This window comes from Etheostoma cragini, chromosome 5 (assembly GCF_013103735.1).
Source record: "Etheostoma cragini isolate CJK2018 chromosome 5, CSU_Ecrag_1.0, whole genome shotgun sequence".
Classification (NCBI taxonomy): domain Eukaryota; kingdom Metazoa; phylum Chordata; class Actinopteri; order Perciformes; family Percidae; genus Etheostoma; species Etheostoma cragini.
In genome coordinates this window covers 3209329-3228093 of record NC_048411.1, presented here as the reverse complement: position 1 = coordinate 3228093, position 18765 = coordinate 3209329, and the positions used below count along the sequence as shown (strand labels likewise).

The window sequence follows — 18765 nt, the reverse complement described above, 5'->3', positions numbered from 1 at the left end:
TGCATTAAAAAGCTTGTGCTTTAAGTTCTACTGTTCATTCCGGTTCATCAGCTTGAGTTAATACTATGGCTACTGTCCAGTTCGCTCTGGAGTAATGGGGTACACTGTGGAGGACATGGGGTAAGGCCAGTGAGAGCACGAAATGAAATAATAGTAAGACCAGCCAGCTTAATTCCAATCCAATACATGGTATAATAATTTGCAGGATTAGTAGAGTATTAATAAGAAATGCACATCGAAAACGAAGTTAGCTTATTATACCCAGGTGTAAAACACGCTATCTATATTGTATGACCACAGTACACCAGATATTTGCTCAATAAGACCAATGGCTCAAGTTAGCATGTTAGATACTTCCCAAAATCCCACACAAAGCAACTGCCAGCAATACAAAGGACAAATACATTTCATTATGTGGGACCTAAAATAATAAGCACTAATTTAAGATCCAGATGTGATACATGACATGAACATGGTCAAAAATCAAACCTATATCAAAAATGAAATCAAATATGACTGATTATGGGAAACAAAGCTGTGTCATATAACAAAAGCAAGCTAATTATGGAACCATACTAAGACTAAAACGGGTTGTTGCCCACCATCTCCTTCAGATCAAAGCAGGGGTGAGGTTTATCAAATGAACAGATTTAATAATAAAATCAAAAGGATGACATGAATGGAATGTAATCCAGATCAACAGCACCATGCTGGTTAGAAAATGTGTTAGGAAACACCCCCCCCCCCCCAAGTAATTTTTTTAACAGGTTTCTTTTTTTCTCCTCTGAAAAAGAAAACAGACGGCATGCAAAAGCATCCCCACCAACCAATGCATAATGAGGTATTCTTTTTTTTTATATTTTGTGTTATTTTAAATAAATATATTGATTAAATTGCAAAGTTAGGAGATAGAGACATTAAATATTCCACCACAATAGCTAGCTAGCTACAGTTAGTAATAAATAATGATTGTTAAATACTTAAGGCATCTTTAATCACAGCATTCTATGTGAACTATAGCAAAACCTCCAATTTCATCCATCTGTAGTTTTTTGGATGGAGGTTTCATACAAAAAGAAAAAAAAACGCAACACAAAACAGTCAAGTTACCCTCCAATAATACACAAGGAAGCATGAAAATACTTGTAACTTAATAGAAACACAAAATCTAGGACAAGAGGAACCCACACCACCAAACCAAAAAAATCAGGCAACTCCATATTATAGTGCATTTACAAAACACAAGCTACATTAGAACAACAATAAATATGTTTTTGCAGCATTGCAGCTTTTTCTTCACTATGGTTAAAATGGACAAGGACTCGGCATATTAGTACCATGTCCAAATTGGCATGTGAGCAAAAAAATAAATAAAAATACAAGTAAGAAGAAAAAGGAAATGGCAGAAAAAGACAATTGAAAACAAAATAATGTTAAGAATTGTTTGGTATTTTCAAATGGATGGCTTTTTCTCCCTTTCACCCTCCTTCAAGTGAACTACGCCACCATGGTTCATGCATGATGTAGAGAAAGCGGCTTCTATCACTGAACGCATCACAGTTGTTCTAGCAATACCATACATCACTACCATGGGGGAGGGGGTATGGGGACAATCATACACATTCTAGCACATATCACAGGCAGGTTTGTATTTTCCCTGTAACACCAGACACAGTGGGAGCAACTTAGATTGAAATGGAGCCAATTCACTGTATATAGAAATCACATGTGCTTGTTTGATAGGCAATAAGGTTCTGGTAATAGGTAATACAAATGTCAGATTTTATTCACTCTTATGGCAAGACCTCAGGCACTGCATCCTCAAGCCCATGCCTGCCTCTCATGTCATATGGTCATGCCATGAGTGAGGCAACAGAGAGGAGTTGCAGTTAGACACAGATCTACTAGCAGCTCTTTGAATCCTAACCTTGAATATCAGGAGAGAAATGCTACATTGGTCGGAGATCGGTGCCTAAGGGCAACTTTGGTCTACTTGGGATGAGTGGAGGAAGGAGGGGGTGTAGTGAGGTGGGGACGGGGTATTAGGTGCATTCCTGTCCTCCTCTATGAATGAGTGGGATCGTCAGAGTCATAGTATACGGTTCACATGCACAGACACAGTCCCTGTTTCTACTGCTCCACAATATTAACGACACAGCCCAAGCCTGCCATACAGCATGCACATCTGAGGCCTCTGCTCTAGATAATAGAGGCCCGACTACAACACTACACAGATCACTGGAAGCCATGCCTGCAGTTAGCGGGTTTAGCATCAACTCTGATGGCATCTACTAACTGTAAATCCAAAACCATGTTAGACAAGAAAGAGGGATTTTTGGCCTTTTCACACGACTAGCTCTTTCCTCATTGTCTATGATTAATTAACACGCCGAATATTCTCTCCTATTTGAGCCATACTCGACCTCTCTGTGGGTTTATTTTTCACAAACGTATTTCTCAAAAGGCTTTTGCTTGCTACACAACACTATTACTCTGTAAATACTTATTCAGTACTATACTCCATTACACCACAAGCGTTCAGCTACAAGAGTTCACACCAAACAACCTCATGCTAATCATTTGATAATGTTCTGTACAGATGTGCTGAGGGCTTGGGCAGAGTGCAGCTTAAAGGATTTTTTTTTTCACAGGCCTGGGGGGGGGGTTTAGATGTTGTGGCAAAGAAATGGCCTTAATACGCCACACTGAGCTGGGGAGGTTGGTGGTTAGTGTCCTCTCTTGATGGCTGTATGGAGAAAGTACACGATGTACACAATCTGACAGAATCTGTGTGTGAAGCCTCAGCACATCTGTCCATAGGTGTCAGCTCCTACCTTTTACATCCAGCAAGTCCATTCAAACCAACCTTCAGTCCAGCCTCCTACCTATGTATCAAACCCCATCCCTTGTTGTGTTGTAGGTGAGTGTGCTTTGTTGATCCCTCTGTCACAGCTGTCTTAGAAGGCAGGCTCGTTGCGTGATGCAGAGGGGAAGAGAGGGGTGTTTGGCAGAGCTTCCCCCAAAGGGAGGCAATGAAGAATTAACAAGACCAGATCCAAAGCTGCAGGAGTCGACAGGAGCTATCAACTGTCGGGGGCCAGCTGGGTCTCAATGTCCACTCTGCAGATGGGGCACTTCCTGCTGGTGGCCAGCCACTGGTCCACACATGCCTGATGGAAGAGGTGCATGCAGGGTAATCTCCTAGAGACGCAGAAGAGACATGGACATGATTTAGACATATATATAGGACTTTGCGTCAAGTAAATCTTCAGTAACATTTAATTGCTGCCCTTTGAAAACCAGGTAACCTCTAAAATGTCAACTTTACTTAATAAGAAACAGCAAGTGCTTTTGGCTTATGGATGGTACATCTTTTACATAATCCAAAGGGTTGATTAATGTAGAAGTTTATCGATTCTTTAGTTTATCTGAAAAAGAATAATCAAAATTATCCAACATGGAGATTCATGATTTTCCTTGGGAAGTCTATTGTTCACAAAGCAATTTCTAAGATTACGATTTAATCGCTAACATATTTGTATGTCATACAATTGTTGCTTTGTGTGTCTTTAATACTTTTTACCTTTTCTGTTTTAGGGGTGTAACAATTAGTTGATCAAGAAGATGACATCAAGAAGATGACATAACAGATTTCTATAACTTCATAGCCAAACAATCAATTATTTTAAGTTCCAATTTTTCCAAACATGTTCCATGTTATACATTGGATGCTTGTCTTGATAAAGTTTGATGAACTGTGTGAACATTGGTGACAACAATGGAAATAAGCCCGGGATTTAATTGTTCCGTCTCTGAAAAAATATTTTATAAATACATTATAAATTACAAGTTGTCAATAAACTAAACCAAATTTTGAGTTCTAGACAGCTGGATGAAACAGCTGTGGTTATTCTGCTTAGTTACACCAATGTTAAAGTTAAAGTTAGTCCTTTAAATCTTCGATGTGCATGTGGTAAATAGATCCTGTCATGCCCATGGTTGAAGTGTCCAGATTGTGTCTAGAATAGATCCAGTCGTCCGACTGCGGTTCACATTTGGCGTCTGAATCCGTCTCAAGTTACTTCCTGTGGTCAAATTTCGCTTCACGTTTGATTTGATCTGAGGGGAAACTTTGACTGCTGCTAAAAATCCCCAGAACCAAAGACGTATGCTCTTCTCCCGGTTGTCTTCTTTTCCATTAACCTTGTAACTCAGACAAACAAAACCTGAAATTTCTTGAAGGATGCATTCCCTGACGAATATAGAATTCCATGTAGATTGCATAAATAATACAATCAACAAGCACCACTATATCTGTCTAAAACTATCACCACATCTTCTATTTCTTATAGGCCTTGCCCTTTAAGAGCTAACACTATTGGGTTCATCCCTTTTCGCGTGCGCAGTTGTGAAGATTTTCTTTTCCGCACTTGCGTCCAGCACGGGCCCCAACTACGTCCGCCAATACTGTATATAATATGCTTTCCCTATTTTTCTTCAAGCTAACAGTATGAAGACCTCTACTTCCAGCGGTGTTCACCTCTGTACCAGCTGCTGGACCGGCTACATCCTGCCGTCACATCTCCCCCCCCCCGCTGCGAATCCTGCCTCGGTGCCGCTCACGCAGGCCTGGCGCTCACCCATGATGCCTCCTGCCAGCTCTGCGCCCGCCTGCCGTCTAAAGAGCTTAAAGCCTTTCTGGCTTATCTGGTTGTCAGGGAGGGGGACGGCAGCTGGGCCGACCGACAGGACCCCGTCTGATAGGTTGGTATTTACACATGCAGGTGTTCAAATGTAACTAACTATTCTCAGGAAAGCTTCCATGGCAGGGTCAGCGTGAAGGGGACACCAGTTTACAGGAATAGATCGGAATGTGCAAAACTATTAGAAGTGTCTCACAAATGAGTTGTTTTGAAGGTAACACTGTCTCACGTAAATAGATAACTGACATGTGCAGGACAAGGAGACTATAAAAACGCAGTCATTGGTCCCTCTTGTATAGACATGCGTGTTTGTGTTTACAGAGGTGGCTCTCTTTGTCATGAAAGTTTTTTCACCGTTTGAGAAAAGCTGCAAATGATTTGAAATCTTTGGACTCATCATCTTTGAAGTCTCCATTATCATCATTATTTGATCTCAACCCTGATATCACCGTCAACACCCTTGGATCTGCTGGGAGAGGACGCCTTCAACGGGCACGAGTCCGCTGGCTCGACTCCCTCGGATAGAGTTACAATTCAAAACTATCGATTTTCTTCTTTCAAATAGATTCACCCTCAACCCGAGAAACCCTGAAACTTTCATTTCTTTTTCACAGAGGGAAATTCCTCTGTCACTTTGCCAGTTTGACAGGTCCCAACACTAGACACACATCATCAGATTGTGTGATACACTAATGTTGCCTTCAAGCAGTAGTAGATGAGATGAGGTTCTAAAGTAAATCCTATGATAGGATTTTCAAACCGGATGCTTTGAACTCATATGACAACAATTATACAGTTAAAAAGAGCTTAGATTCTATGTATGTATATCCATTCTGAAGAAAAAGGTTGTGAATATATATATATAAATTAGCAAATGTTATCTGTCTGGGGGGAGACAAGACCTCAAGTATATTTTGGTCACAACACTGTGCTTAAGTCCACTGCATTATAGAGGTTGGATGTAAAAACAAATATGGACAAATGAGACATTCCCTAATGTCTGTCTCCAGGACTTTCAAGCCATTGTAAAACCTCACCAGGAAAGAAACACATAGTAGAAGATCGACTAACAAACTCCCCAAAACAATCCTATTGTTGACTAATGCAAAGGGTAAAGCTGAAGTTTTTACTCAAAAGTCTTGGACAAATTACAATTTTGACTGATGATGGCGCTAGATAATTGTTGAGGGATAAAGAAAGTTATTAGTTAATTCATCCACAGGGGGAGATAAGTATCCAAACCAAATTTCATGACAATCCATCAAATAGTTCACTCAAAAACCACAAATGTCAACTTGCAGGTGGCGCTATTCAGCAGAATTCAGTAGGATTGATCTTTTAGGAGCCATGGATGTCTGTACAAAATTTCAAGGCAACCTATTGAATAGTTGAGATATTTCCGTCTGGACAAGTGGTGGACTGTGATCTGTTAGAGTGATCGACCAAATGACTGGCAGGCCCATGTCCCATACCGGTGCTTTTCATTTGCTAAAGGCAGCATGTAACTGAGGACCAGCAGAGATAAAACCAATGAATCCCCTGTGGAAGATGAGTGTATAGTCGCACCTGACATCCTCTCCATCTTCCAGCATTGACAGACAGATGGTGCACTTCTCATCGGTGTCCAGCTCCTCATCCTCCAGACACATCTTCAGGTCCTGGGGTATTCTCTGCAGAGAGAGAGAGGCAAACAGGCTTTAATTATTTAGGTGTGTCGTGCATCTGCGTGTTCGGGGCTGTCATGTTTATGCCTTGTGTGGCTCTGAGTCAGCCCAGACAAAGAAGAAGAAAAGAGTCACCTAATCATGCTTTCAAGAAAAGAAAAAAGACATCAGATGGAAAACACTCAATTACTTCTTCACGCTCATAATGTAGCGAATGATCTGACACTCTTTTCTGAGTATTTGGGTCACACTCAGTGTAGACAGTTTTTAAAATTCATTCCACGCACATACTGTAGCTGCAGACAGCTAGATGAGTCATCCCTCTCCTTGGATTGTGCACACTGCAGACCTCACTAATCTGCTGACGGAAATAAGTTTGACCTTTGAACTGCTTTGAGGGTCGTGGCCATCTTTCCACTCTCTTTGTCATTCTTTGAACCTTTCGACCCTGCGCTGCCCTTTTCCATCCCCGTCTTTCTCATCTAGCTCAACGTTTTTTCTTGCCTAATGACTTCTTCTGTACCTAGTCTTGCTTTGCCAGACTATCCACACGCTGCAGAGTGAACGAGGGTCTGGCTACTCCACCTAGCATTCCGAGATGGAAGAAAAACGTGCTCTGATTTATTGACATTTCTTTAAACCAATTAGAATCGTCACGGGCGGCGCTAAACTCCGCAATGAGACGCTGTAAAATAGTGGTGTGAGAGAAAACTCAGATTGGACAGATAGTCAACCTAGCTGTCTCAATTTACCCCGCAAAGATCTGAGGAGCAGTCAACCGTAGTCCTCATTGATCCACCGGAGTTTAAAATTCCAGCTCAAAGAAGGCGGAAGGAAACGGACATCGGCAAAACCACATGCATCCGGCGGAATATCTTGCGGCACTGGAGCAATCCCGGAAGGCGGACATCACAGATATAGACTAGTCTGTCCCAAACCACATTAAAAAGATCCATCACTTATCTAGCAAGTTAAAATTGGTTTTACCTTTTTGTACTTATGAGGGAAAGTGAATCTCTCTATGGTGGTTTGGACGGCTCCACGGTTTACACTGCCCAGCCTGTCCTCCAGCTGCAGAAGCTCCTAGAAAGGACACGTCTTTTAATTCTTTTTGGTAAAAGTTTAAAGTCTGACAAAGGGCATTTATGTCGAGATTAAAATGAAATTGGTGCTTCAAGGAACAGCAAAGAGACTCTCAGAAAACTACTGCATTTTGTGAAATGAAAACAAATGCCATTAGATTAAAGGCAGTTGGACAATTTGAGGCATCTGGAAGCCGGAGTAGCTGGAAATCAGTTACACACTCGACCCTGTCCAGAGCATTGGTCACAGGAAAAAAACAATGATAAATAGTGCAGACTGGTGCATCTGCTGAGGAGAGAGAGGAAGCAGCGACACAAACCTCATAGCTCTCTCTAACAGCAGACGCATGTCGGGAGGGATTGAGACTCTGCAGAGCCAGCAAGTGCAGCTGGGGATATGGGTAGTTTCTGATCTCATGGACAACCTGGAAGAAGACAGATAAAAGAAGCTAGCGTCTTCTGCAGTAGAAATCAGAGGGGAAAAAATTGGAACACAGGTCATACCCTGTTTCTGGGTATCAGGATTATTCTGAGTAACACAGAGGAGCGTCGCTAGGAGTTCAACAAGACGTACATGATTGACTGTACTGAGGCAGAGGGGGCTCACCACTTGTGTTGAGGCATTGTTTCTAGGGAAGTGGTGCATCCTAGGAGAGGTCAAGTAGTGCTGATAGTGCTGCGGAAGTGGATGGATGTGATACTGGTGAGGGGGCAACCCAGCATCTACACTTAGATCCCTGAACAGAAACCGAAAAACAAATCAGCTGATGGCACACAAGTCCTTGTCTCATAGTGTTTCTGGCAAACCTGGTTTTGGATAACAGTGGATTAACACAGCATTATTTAGACCAGTGATTCCAAAGCAGAGGTACTAGTACTCAGGCTGTTTTTAAACTCCAAATTGAATTATTAGTTATTTAAAAATTAGTAATACATTGGATGTAATTTAGGTCATGACCATGCACTGTTCGAGCAAGTAAAAAATAGCTGAGACCTATTGCGTCTGAGGCTCTACATGCTGCATCATAAAAGAAGTATATCGCTTACCAGTCTGTGCCCTCAGCCAGGTAGCGGGGCTGCTGCACCAGGGGCTGAGGGGGGACGTGAAGAGGGGGGGCAAACTCATAGCCCGGCCGCAGTCTGTGGGCCTGGTGAGGACCTCTGTCTGGATTACGTCGACTAAAACGAACAACCAGTCATTTTTATTTTTATTCTAATACTAGGAAAAATTGTTAAATATGATGTCAGTACAAAACAATTAGGTCGAGTTGAAACATTTTCAATTATATTTCTTTTGACGTTTAAATTTTCCTGCAAACCTGTGTTGGGTTTCTATAAACGACATCACAAACTACGGTCTAGACTTGCTCTTTTGTGAAAAGCGCTGTGAGATGACTGTTGTTGTGATTTGGCGCTATCTAAATAAAATTGAATTGAATCTGTGTAGGTAGATACCTGGAGGGCGGCAGGATGTGTCGGTGCTGGGCCTCGAGGATCTGCTGCTGGAGGAGGTATTGCTGGTGTAATGCCTGAGGTAGGAATGGGGGGGCAGGGATGTCCTGGAACTGGGGACCGGGCAGGGGGTTGAGGGGCGGGTGGAGTGGAGGGCCATGCTGGTGGCCCGGAGGGGCCATGTGGGGGTTAATGCCTGACTGTGGCTGCCCTGGGTGGGGCATGGGGAAATCCATGGGCAGCGGGGCCTGAGGACCTAACTGGAAGTGCCGGCAAGAGGTAGCATGGCTGTGCTGCTGCTGCTGTTGCCGGTTGAAATGGGATCCTGTGGAGGATAATGAGAAGTTGTCAGGTACCTGAGGGGGCAGAACAGCTGGAATTAATTGTGGGTGAAATGTTGTGTCACTGTGTGTATGTGTGCGTGTGATATAGCATGTTAATGAAGCCCTAACTCTTACCTAGGGTGACAAATACTTCTGTGGGGGTGGGAAAATGGTTACCACAAATACCATGAACATGACAACCATTTTTGGACCTGCACACAAAACACGAGCTTTCGTTTCTTTCATTGCATTTCCGACCCCTGGATCGACTCCTGGTCTTCCGATTCAGCGAACTGGATCAGAAAAGATTAAATCTACCAGTATATGGTCTTCAACGCAGCTCGATTCTTGTAATTTCAGCGGCAGACAGTGGGTCAGTGCACACCTTTAGTACCTGGCTGCTGAAGATAAACATTAAACTGTTTAGATGTCTCTATGTAATTGTAAAGAACAATTCCCCACTCCTTAAAAGTTAAACCATCCAGTAAATTCTAAGGATTATACATCTGTGCTTAACTGAAACTTACTTTATCTTTGTGTCTTACACATAGAGTGTAGCTCGACTTGTTGTTCTCCCATATGAACATTCAGGAGTCAAGAGGAAATAGCTTGAATGCTTTTTTAACTCTCCAACCACAGCTATTTGGCAACTGCAGCAAAAAGTGCTGTGGGGACTCAACAGGGAGAAAAATACAGACTAACTTGGGCTGTGGTAAAATATGGTTTTAATACTCTGCTTACACTACAAGACCTTTTTGGTTATGGAAGATATGAGAACATTTGAGGAAAACCTGGCTAAACAAAGCCATGATACGTCTGCAGCGGAGCACGATTCAATGTGATTGGTTACATCCATCTGGCAAAAAGTGAAGCAGTGAATTTTAGAGTTTATACATTAAAACTATGCAGTAAAATTACAGTACGGTTTAAATATAATCTACTTTGACAGTGTAAAAGCGACGAATTCTGATGTAAAGTAAAAATATTTTTAGACAATCATGAGGAAATAGGCAAACGTCTACATTGCATTTACTAGGAGTACACTTGAAAAACGCAGTATGATTTTAAAACAACCCCAGCAAAGTACGCAGTGTGACCTTTCAGCAATATTTTCAGGCCGCCGGTGTAACCGGGCAGACAAGAGATGACCTCGCCGCCGTGGGTCAAAGGTTCGAGTCTAGACTAAATAGCACACTGCGTTTTCAAGCGTCTCAGTGAAAACGATCACCATGAATGACAGCAGATAGACTGATTCAGGCCCTGTGATGGAGGAAGCGTGGATATTGTCTATCTTTGTCACAGCGGGACGGGAGGTGGGTGGGGGGTGGAGGGGGGGCAGGTAGGGATCAAGGAGAGGGAGGACAATAAATGGAAATCAGCAAGAAGCACACTGAAGGTTAGAAAAAACACTATATTCTTTATTGAAAAATATTAGTATATGTGGAATTTGTGTTTTTTTTTTCTTGTTTGTTTGTAATAATAGTATAAATCCATGCAACAAAAATAAACAACATAGACTGAAGGCAAGGCCCACCATGCTCCATATAGGGTTAAAAAGAACAAAAGCAGCATCCAATGAGCAGACGTGTTGGCTACAGCACATGATTTCAGTACAGCAGGGTACATCTTTACTACAGAAAGATTACATTGGATTTTCACTAGTCAATGTAGAAAAACAAAAACAAAAAATTATGAATCATAAATGTGACCATGCATTGAAAGTACTATTACCAGAACAAAAGGTAAAGAGAGACCACAACCAAACAATAAAGACGTTATTACTAATAGAGGATATCCTTAGCAGTGCAGGAAAATAGGCATCCCTGTGAAATGGATAGCATTTTGGCCTTATGTTAGTGGGGAAAATTGGGAAGTGATGAACCACCAGTGAGCATGTTTTGCTTCCGAAAATGTTTAGATTTCATTTGCCTGTAAGGGGCAAACAGCCCTGACAATTCAGTGTGATTCGAAGCTTGAAATTTGCAAAGGGAACAAAAGGATTACACAAAAATGGAGACAGTTATGGCAGGTTGTTGTGTGCAGGTGCATTGTACCTTCAATCATTTCAAGTGATCACATGACAGCATTTGCTGGAATGCTGGGTTTTAACAATAAAACGGCATGCATTAGGTTTCCAATTATTAGCATGGTTTTGTTGTTTCGTTTTTTTAATTATAGGTCACTTCAATCATGTACATTGCACCTTGTGTGAAGAGAAGGAAGATGAGCCGAATTCTGGTGTTCAACAATGCAGTGCGGTATTTAAGATCATGCAAAATGTATCCACTTTACAGGAATTTACAGCATGTTGTCTATCAAGACTGGATGGGAGGTAAACAATGACATTTAACTGACATCTAAAAAGGAGCTAAATGTTTACTCAGTGCTACAGCAATTTGACAGAAAAAAAGACAAAAAAAAAAAAGGTGCTCTGTTCTAGGTGTTAGCTATTGTTTTAGTCTGCTCAACATGGAAAGTCTATGGCTAAATACATTTTGGGAGGGGGTGCTTTTTAATACCAATGTCGTCTTCTGATGGAAAGAGGAAATGAAGAAGGGATTCACAATACAGCTAAATGCAGAGAACAGGCAGAGGCCACGCCACACCACACAGCAGCAGATGATCATTAGCTACACAATGGGGGGGACGACAAAGATCTGATAAATGCAGAATGTAGAGCCAGCCTCCATACTATGAAACAGGGAAATAAGAACAGAAATAAAAGCACAATGAAATCATTGATGCCACTGTTATGAAATTAATGTTACACTGTAGCTTTACTGTTGTTTAATTGTGACCGCATACTCGGTCGTTTCGCAATTCGGCAGCTTCAAACAAGCAGCTGCTGAATTGCCAATTAGCAAGTAATAAAAAGGGCGACTAATACTTTAGTGGTTCAAAGGCCCACGCTCCCCGAGCAATTGGCCCTGTATCGATTAAGACATTGGCCAATTGACAGGGATAATAGCCTGCTGAAATCACGATAGAAAAACGGCGAGGGCTAGCAGAAGCAGATGATCTTCAAATGACATCATCCAGGCACAGATTAGCTGGCTGGAAAGGCTACGTCTATTTTGCGGTATTTTTTACAGTGCAGATACACGATAGAGCTTTGGGGGAAATTAAAACATTTGGTAATGTAAGTGAAAGAAAAATCGCACGTATTAAAAATGTATCTCGGATAACATTGTCTGACACTAGTGCTGTCTACACGGCAATGTGGTTTTGACATCCGATACGCATCCCCGTGCGCGAGTATTTTTTTCCCCTAGGATGGCGAAGGCATGTCCCGCCTTAATCTGCATTTGATTGGCTTACCCTGCCATTCTTACCTTAACCGTAACCAATCCCACTCCTCTTGTCTAACCCTAACAAACCCAATCAACGTAGCCAACACATACCGGCCAATCAGAGGGAGAGTAGGACGGGTCATGCCTTCGCCATCCTTGGAAAACAAATAAAATCCGTGCATGTGAAATCCTTTGTGAGAAATGTTTCCGTTCCAAGGTATAGCCTGTGCCAGCGAGCCACTTAGCTTATCTTAAGCGGCGGTATTTTTCTTAAATTAAGCGGAATTCGACCGACAGACACCATTATTCGGGTGTTTCTATTAATCTGCAGTTAATATAAACTAAAGTAGTAGCGCGTTGCGGGCAATTTCTTGAATAATTTGACCGTTAATTTTATGCTAGCGCTAACGTTAACCCAAAGGCTAAACTCGAGCTAGCCAGAGACAGCTGCAGTGAATATTAAGATAAACAGGGCACATGTTTTGGATCGATATGAATATTAAAACCGTACCTCTGTTTCTTACTGAGCCGAATACAGGAAGAACCAGATATCCGACATGCACTAAGACCATCCTGGGATCCTTATCTATGATTCCGCTGGGTTATCTGGAAAGAAAGAGGTGAAGTAGCCCATGCGGATCTACATTCAGGCGGCTGGTTGTTGCTGGCTGGCTAGCACCACAGGCAAACCCAACGAAACGACTGTCTGACTCGCCTCGGTTGTCGTTGACAAAAGCAGACATGTCATTTGATATCCGGAGCACAAGAGGGCGATGTTGCGCCACAATTCTTCTTCTCTGGGCTTTAACTACAGCTTGCAACCTTAATCTGATTGTGTACCACTGCCATCTTCTGGAGTTCCTATACTGTTCAGTATGTCAGATTTTCCTCATTGGGAAGCAGACCAAGCATCTTCTGACTTTCACCACATTGCAGTTTGGTCTTTACTTCTGCTTCTGTTATCCAAATCGTTTAATTCCTTCCAGCATGTTGTTTCCTTCTGATAGGCCTACATATTTCCTGCAACTAACAAGCACATACTCTACAGATTCTGATACCTCAATGATCACAACAACAAAAAACAGTTGGATGCTTCCCTCTAATGTGATGTGTTTTTTAGGTTTCTGTGTCCATTTGCTCTTTCAGTTTTGTTCCCTTACTTCTTAACATAGGTTACCTACTTCTTTTTGGATTGAGTTTAATGTCTACCTTTTATTACGTTATCCCAACTGTTGCCACTAAGTTAGGCCTACTGTTCTCCACATTATGCCTTTCTTTCTTTGAATTTTATTTCCAACATGTAAAAGAAAACAGGAAACTAAGTCCTTCTGAAAATAATAGTAGGCTCGATAAAATAGATACATCATCATCATCATAACAAAACACTAATTTATTAACAATGTAATCCCACCCCTTCACCATAAAACCTTTCAAATTATTTAGCAAACTTTCTCTTGTCATAACTAACCTCTGATTTTGATAATTTAATATAAACTTGACCAATTTTTTTCTGCCTCTTTTGCTAACCTGTCTGCTCACTTAATTCCTAGGATAGGCCCTTACGTGCATGTGCTTGGACGCACGTGAACACTGTATTTTCTAGAGGTGCGAATATCTGGTTACCACACGATTCGATTCTGAACCGATTATCGATGGTATAATTTTTGTTTTAATGTAGCCTTTTTTAATGTAGCCTACATTTCCATGCGTGATTTTAAAAAATATACATATAAATCTAAGTTTGTTAGATTTTGACATATACAGTATTTGTCACACACAAGTTTTAATAAAACGTTTTGCCTACATGTTTTTTTTTAATTTTCTAGTAATTCCATGCGTAAGCCTTAAATCTGCTTGTGAAAGTCACCTTCTCTGATCTTCCATGTCAGAGGCTCAGTCATGTGTCTCTTTTTCTGCACTCTTGCTTAAACTCTAAGTCGTTGTCCATTATCTTTCAGTCACTCTGTTTTCTGATTTGTACATGCCTGGAGACACTAACTTTTAGGTAAAAATCAACTAGTTTTTAAAAAATCGATTATTTACTTATTGGAATCGAGCATTGAATCGTTTTAGAGAGAATTGCATTACATCTAAGAATCGATTATTTTCCCACCCCTAATATTTCCCCCCTTTATAACCATTGACCGACTTTATAAAGAGGATCCCAATGACCTCTGGCTGAAACAAGACTTAAGGCTTGCAAGTCTTCTGTCCAACCTTGTCCATTCATCTTAATACAAATAAAAGTAGTTGGCTATTGCTTAATGTTTTAGGGCGAAAACCATACACAAAAAGTTAGCCAGCCTACATTTTAAAAAACTGCTTGTTGCACTTCTATGAAGGGACTAGTTTCAAAATGATTGGCAATAGGTCTATAAATGTTATTTAAATACATATTTTGTCCACCCATATTGGCTACATACATACCCTTCATATTCTAACATCAAGTCGAAAAGGTTTGTTCAAAATAAAGTTATTAAAAATACCGCGGTTAGTCTCGTCTCCATGGCGACAGGGGCAGTGTTGAGCTGTAGAACAGAAAATGTAACGTCAGTGACTCATAAATAGAAGAAGAGTTCATTCAGCCATTACATTTTCACTCCCAGCCAGGTTGAAGCCGCTAGTGGTGGAGGACAGGTCATTAGCAACCCGACAAAAATGTTAACCGTAAGAGTTGCAGCAGCTTTGGCCAGGACCCTTCCCAGAAGGGCTGGGTTTGTAAGTATAATTCAACTACCTAGCTATACCTAATGGATATGTTTCACCAAGTTTATCTAGCTAATATCAATGTGAACCTTATGGGCGTGAAGGGTAAAGTTAATGTTAAGGCCGTAAGCTACCTTGCCATCGACTTATTAACGCGGTCCTAAACTCTACTAAATAATCATTCGCATTAGTGACCTCGAAATTGGCGTATACAGTGATTTTGTTGAAGTTGCCCTTGTGAAACGACGTCTCCGTCCTGCAGCGAGCAGCGCTCAAGTTAGCACGTAAGCTAATTGCTAGCTAGCTAGCAGCTAAGGGCTCATTCAGCCACGCTTTGAAGGTCAGGAAGTCTGACAGCGCACGTCGTCTCCGCTGCACAGCGTTAGCTCAGCTTTTAAATTGCACATTTAAACTCTGCTATATGCTTAGGCGACTTTTTATTTGCTGTTAACGTTTAATCAAATCTGTCGTTAAATCAGGTGTCCAAGGCTATACCGGCCGCCTGCGTTGGGGTCAACCACCTCCACACACACAGACCATGGCTGCAGAAGATCGGTAAGTGAAAAATAACATGACAGAAAATGTTTCCTTCACACTATAGGTCAGCACCTAAAGGGGATTTATGAAGGTCATTGATTTATGTACACAAGTTGTCTTCGTTATTGCTACGTCAAATTAACAGGATAGCATTCTACAGGTTTACATGGTCATCTGAACAAATAACCACATCATTGTGAAGACTTTCTATATAGCTTACCTGATAAATGTTAACTAAAGACAGAAATAAAGGTTCTCTAATGAAGTTATCCTTTGCGTAGAAAAGATGACAACAAATCACAGCAATGTCATAATATCTTTGACTTGCAGTTGAGTTATGTTACTTTTTTATCCTTTTTTATAATTGTTGTACAAAGCTACTAGTGTTGGATGTTTTGGAAACATTTTACTTTGTATCTCAAGTGGCTTTATGTGTAGAAAATTGTATGAATTTAACTGTAATTAGGATATATTGCATTAATAAAACCAAAATCCCTGTTGTCATAGTTTTATATCAAGACATTTTGAATTTGTTTTTTCTAAATTTGACCTTTTTTGTTAAATCTACGATTATTCAAGCTAAATCGTATAACATGCATGTCTTGTCTCGCAGGCACAGCCGAGGTGTCTTCAATCCTGGAGGAGAAGATCATGGGAGCAGACACCTCTGCCGACCTGGAGGAGACCGGACGTGTGCTGTCCATTGGTGATGGTATTGCCAGAGTGTACGGCCTGAGGAATGTCCAGGCAGAAGAGATGGTGGAGTTTTCTTCTGGACTAAAGGTATGTTTAAAAGGACACTTATTTATGGGCTAATTTCTAAACACACTGATGCAAAGCTAAACTTATTGCAAGACTAACCTATTGCAATAATTATACAGTGTTTATGTGAAATGCTCCCAAACCTTAATTAGCCATCATCTTCAGTTAAGCTTCAGTTATGCTTTGTAGGTCAAAGCAACCAGCTTTAAAACATCGTTCTGCTTTTGAGTTCTTACTTATTTTTTTTTCTCCCAGGGCATGTCCCTGAACTTGGAGCCCGACAATGTTGGTGTTGTGGTGTTTGGTAACGACAAGCTGATCAAGGAGGGTGACATTGTGAAGAGGACTGGTGCCATTGTGGATGTCCCTGTTGGAGTGGAGCTGCTCGGCCGTGTTGTGGACGCTTTGGGAAATGCCATCGATGGAAAGGTCACTTGAGTCACTTTAACTTGTGTTTTTAAACAGAAACATTTTCTTCCCTCTCTTCTAATTACTTGAGCATATGTGTAACTGTCATAATACATAAAATTCCAGTCATGGATTTGGTCAAAGTAACACAGCATTGTTGCTTGTTTACATTAAATAGCTTTATGGGCACACTTGTCTGGATTTTGAAATGTCCATCTTTTAAAAATGCACGTTTACTTTTTCTCAGGGTCCTCTTGGCTCCAGCATCCGTAGGCGTGTGGGTCTGAAGGCTCCTGGTATTATCCCCCGTATCTCTGTGAGGGAACCCATGCAGACTGGAATTAAGGCTGTGGACAGCCTGGTGCCCATTGGCAGAGGCCAGCGTGAGCTGATCATTGGTGACAGACAGACTGGGTAAATACTTTGGAATAATAATAAAAATGTTGAGTATTTGGACATACAATTATTCCATGGAATAAAAGTAGCCAATGCTTGGGTGCTTTGCCAAAAAATTGGTAAGTTTTTAATAAATCTATCTCCAATTTCCAGCAAAACCGCCATTGCCATTGACACAATCATCAACCAGAAGCGCTTCAATGAGGGAACTGACGAGAAGAAGAAGCTGTACTGCATCTACGTTGCCATCGGCCAGAAGAGATCCACTGTTGCTCAGCTGGTGAAGAGGCTGACCGATGCTGATGCCATGAAGTATACCATCGTGGTCTCTGCCACTGCCTCTGATGCGGCTCCTCTGCAGTACCTGGCCCCGTACTCTGGCTGCTCCATGGGAGAGTATTTCAGAGACAACGGCAAGCACGCCCTGATCATCTATGATGATCTGTCCAAGCAGGTGAATACTCCGATTGCTGTTGTAAAAACCCTGTAAAACAGTTCTCCATGATTGCAGTTAAATATCTCTGGCATGAAGAATAATAATAAGGAAATTGTGGCAGTATTCCCAAGTGAAACCATGGTAAATTTAATTTTTTCCCATTCCTCCTCTCAGGCTGTTGCCTACCGTCAGATGTCCCTGCTGCTGCGTCGTCCTCCTGGCCGTGAGGCTTACCCCGGCGATGTGTTCTACTTGCACTCCCGTCTGCTGGAGAGAGCTGCCAAGATGAACGACAACTTCGGTGGCGGCTCGCTCACTGCCCTGCCCGTCATCGAGACCCAGGCCGGTGATGTGTCTGCCTACATCCCCACCAATGTCATCTCCATCACAGACGGACAGGTTTGTCAAATTGTCCTACATTGTTGGTTGTGTTTTAGCTCGTACATGAAACCTTCTTCATTCCCGTGCTATTGTATTGTGATCTTTTTTTATGTTTGCTGTAGATCTTCTTGGAGACTGAGCTGTTTTACAAGGGTATCCGCCCAGCTATCAACGTGGGTCTGTCTGTGTCCAGAGTAGGCTCCGCTGCCCAGACCAAAGCCATGAAGCAGGTATCATCTTATTTATTTTTTTAAAGCTCCATTTCATGGTTGGATTTACAGTAAATGTTTTGTTTTATTTATTTTATTTGTTTATAACAAATCCTGCATTCCATCAAATTAAGACTGCAATCACCAGCATTATGAATACTTTTATTTGTACCCTTTTAGGTGGCCGGTACCATGAAGCTGGAGCTGGCTCAGTACCGTGAGGTGGCGGCCTTCGCCCAGTTCGGGTCTGACCTGGACGCTGCCACCCAGCAGCTTCTTAACAGGGGTGTCAGACTCACTGAATTGCTTAAACAGGGACAGTATTGTAAGTGTCAGTTTCTTTTAAAAAAGTTTCCCAAGAAGTATTCTTGAAATGCCAAGCTTGTATTGTATGTCTTTTTTTTTTTTTTTAATGC

The 18765-nt window shown here is 41.6% G+C and overlaps 2 protein-coding genes across 4 annotated transcripts in view; one reads left to right on the top strand and one right to left on the bottom strand.

Annotated features, from left to right (window-relative positions):
- Positions 1-779: 779 nt before the first annotated feature.
- On the bottom strand, positions 780-13316 carry rnf165b (ring finger protein 165b). 3 transcript variants are annotated; one of them, XM_034871729.1, is made up of 8 exons: positions 13026-13316; positions 8905-9226; positions 8497-8628; positions 8057-8186; positions 7770-7874; positions 7355-7438; positions 6270-6373; positions 780-3201 (listed from the first exon to the last, which is right to left on the bottom strand). In XM_034871729.1, the coding sequence occupies exons 1-8, from the start codon at positions 13084-13086 to the stop codon at positions 3084-3086; spliced, it is 1056 nt and encodes a 351-aa protein (XP_034727620.1). In that variant the 5' UTR covers positions 13087-13316; the 3' UTR covers positions 780-3083. The 3 variants fall into 3 exon arrangements, with proteins under 3 accessions (XP_034727620.1, XP_034727619.1, XP_034727621.1); XM_034871728.1 differs by having other exon boundaries at positions 7355-7450; positions 13026-13315; XM_034871730.1 differs by lacking the exon at positions 13026-13316 and adding an exon at positions 9360-9995 and having other exon boundaries at positions 7355-7450.
- Positions 13317-15048: 1732 nt separating this feature from the next.
- The window catches only part of LOC117944936 (ATP synthase subunit alpha, mitochondrial-like), a 4555-nt gene continuing 838 nt past the window's right edge, over positions 15049-18765 (top strand). Inside the window, exons 1-9 of the mRNA XM_034872152.1 lie at positions 15049-15232; positions 15700-15775; positions 16371-16540; positions 16775-16948; positions 17175-17341; positions 17477-17777; positions 17934-18158; positions 18263-18370; positions 18530-18674. Of these exons, the coding sequence (XP_034728043.1) occupies positions 15173-15232; positions 15700-15775; positions 16371-16540; positions 16775-16948; positions 17175-17341; positions 17477-17777; positions 17934-18158; positions 18263-18370; positions 18530-18674 (1426 nt within the window). The 5' untranslated portion in view covers positions 15049-15172. The remainder of the gene's footprint in view (positions 15233-15699; positions 15776-16370; positions 16541-16774; positions 16949-17174; positions 17342-17476; positions 17778-17933; positions 18159-18262; positions 18371-18529; positions 18675-18765) is intronic.

Coding starts and splice junctions, on each gene's coding strand:
- rnf165b (XM_034871728.1), bottom strand. CDS start 13,086: ATGGTCTTAGTGCATGTCGGATATCTGGTTCTTCCTGTATTCGGCTCA. Junction 8,629..8,904: donor CACATCCTGCCGCCCTCCAG/GTATCTACCTAC, acceptor TGTTCGTTTTAG/TCGACGTAATCCAGACAGAG. Junction 3,202..6,269: donor GAAGATGGAGAGGATGTCAG/GTGCGACTATAC, acceptor CTGCGTCTCTAG/GAGATTACCCTGCATGCACC.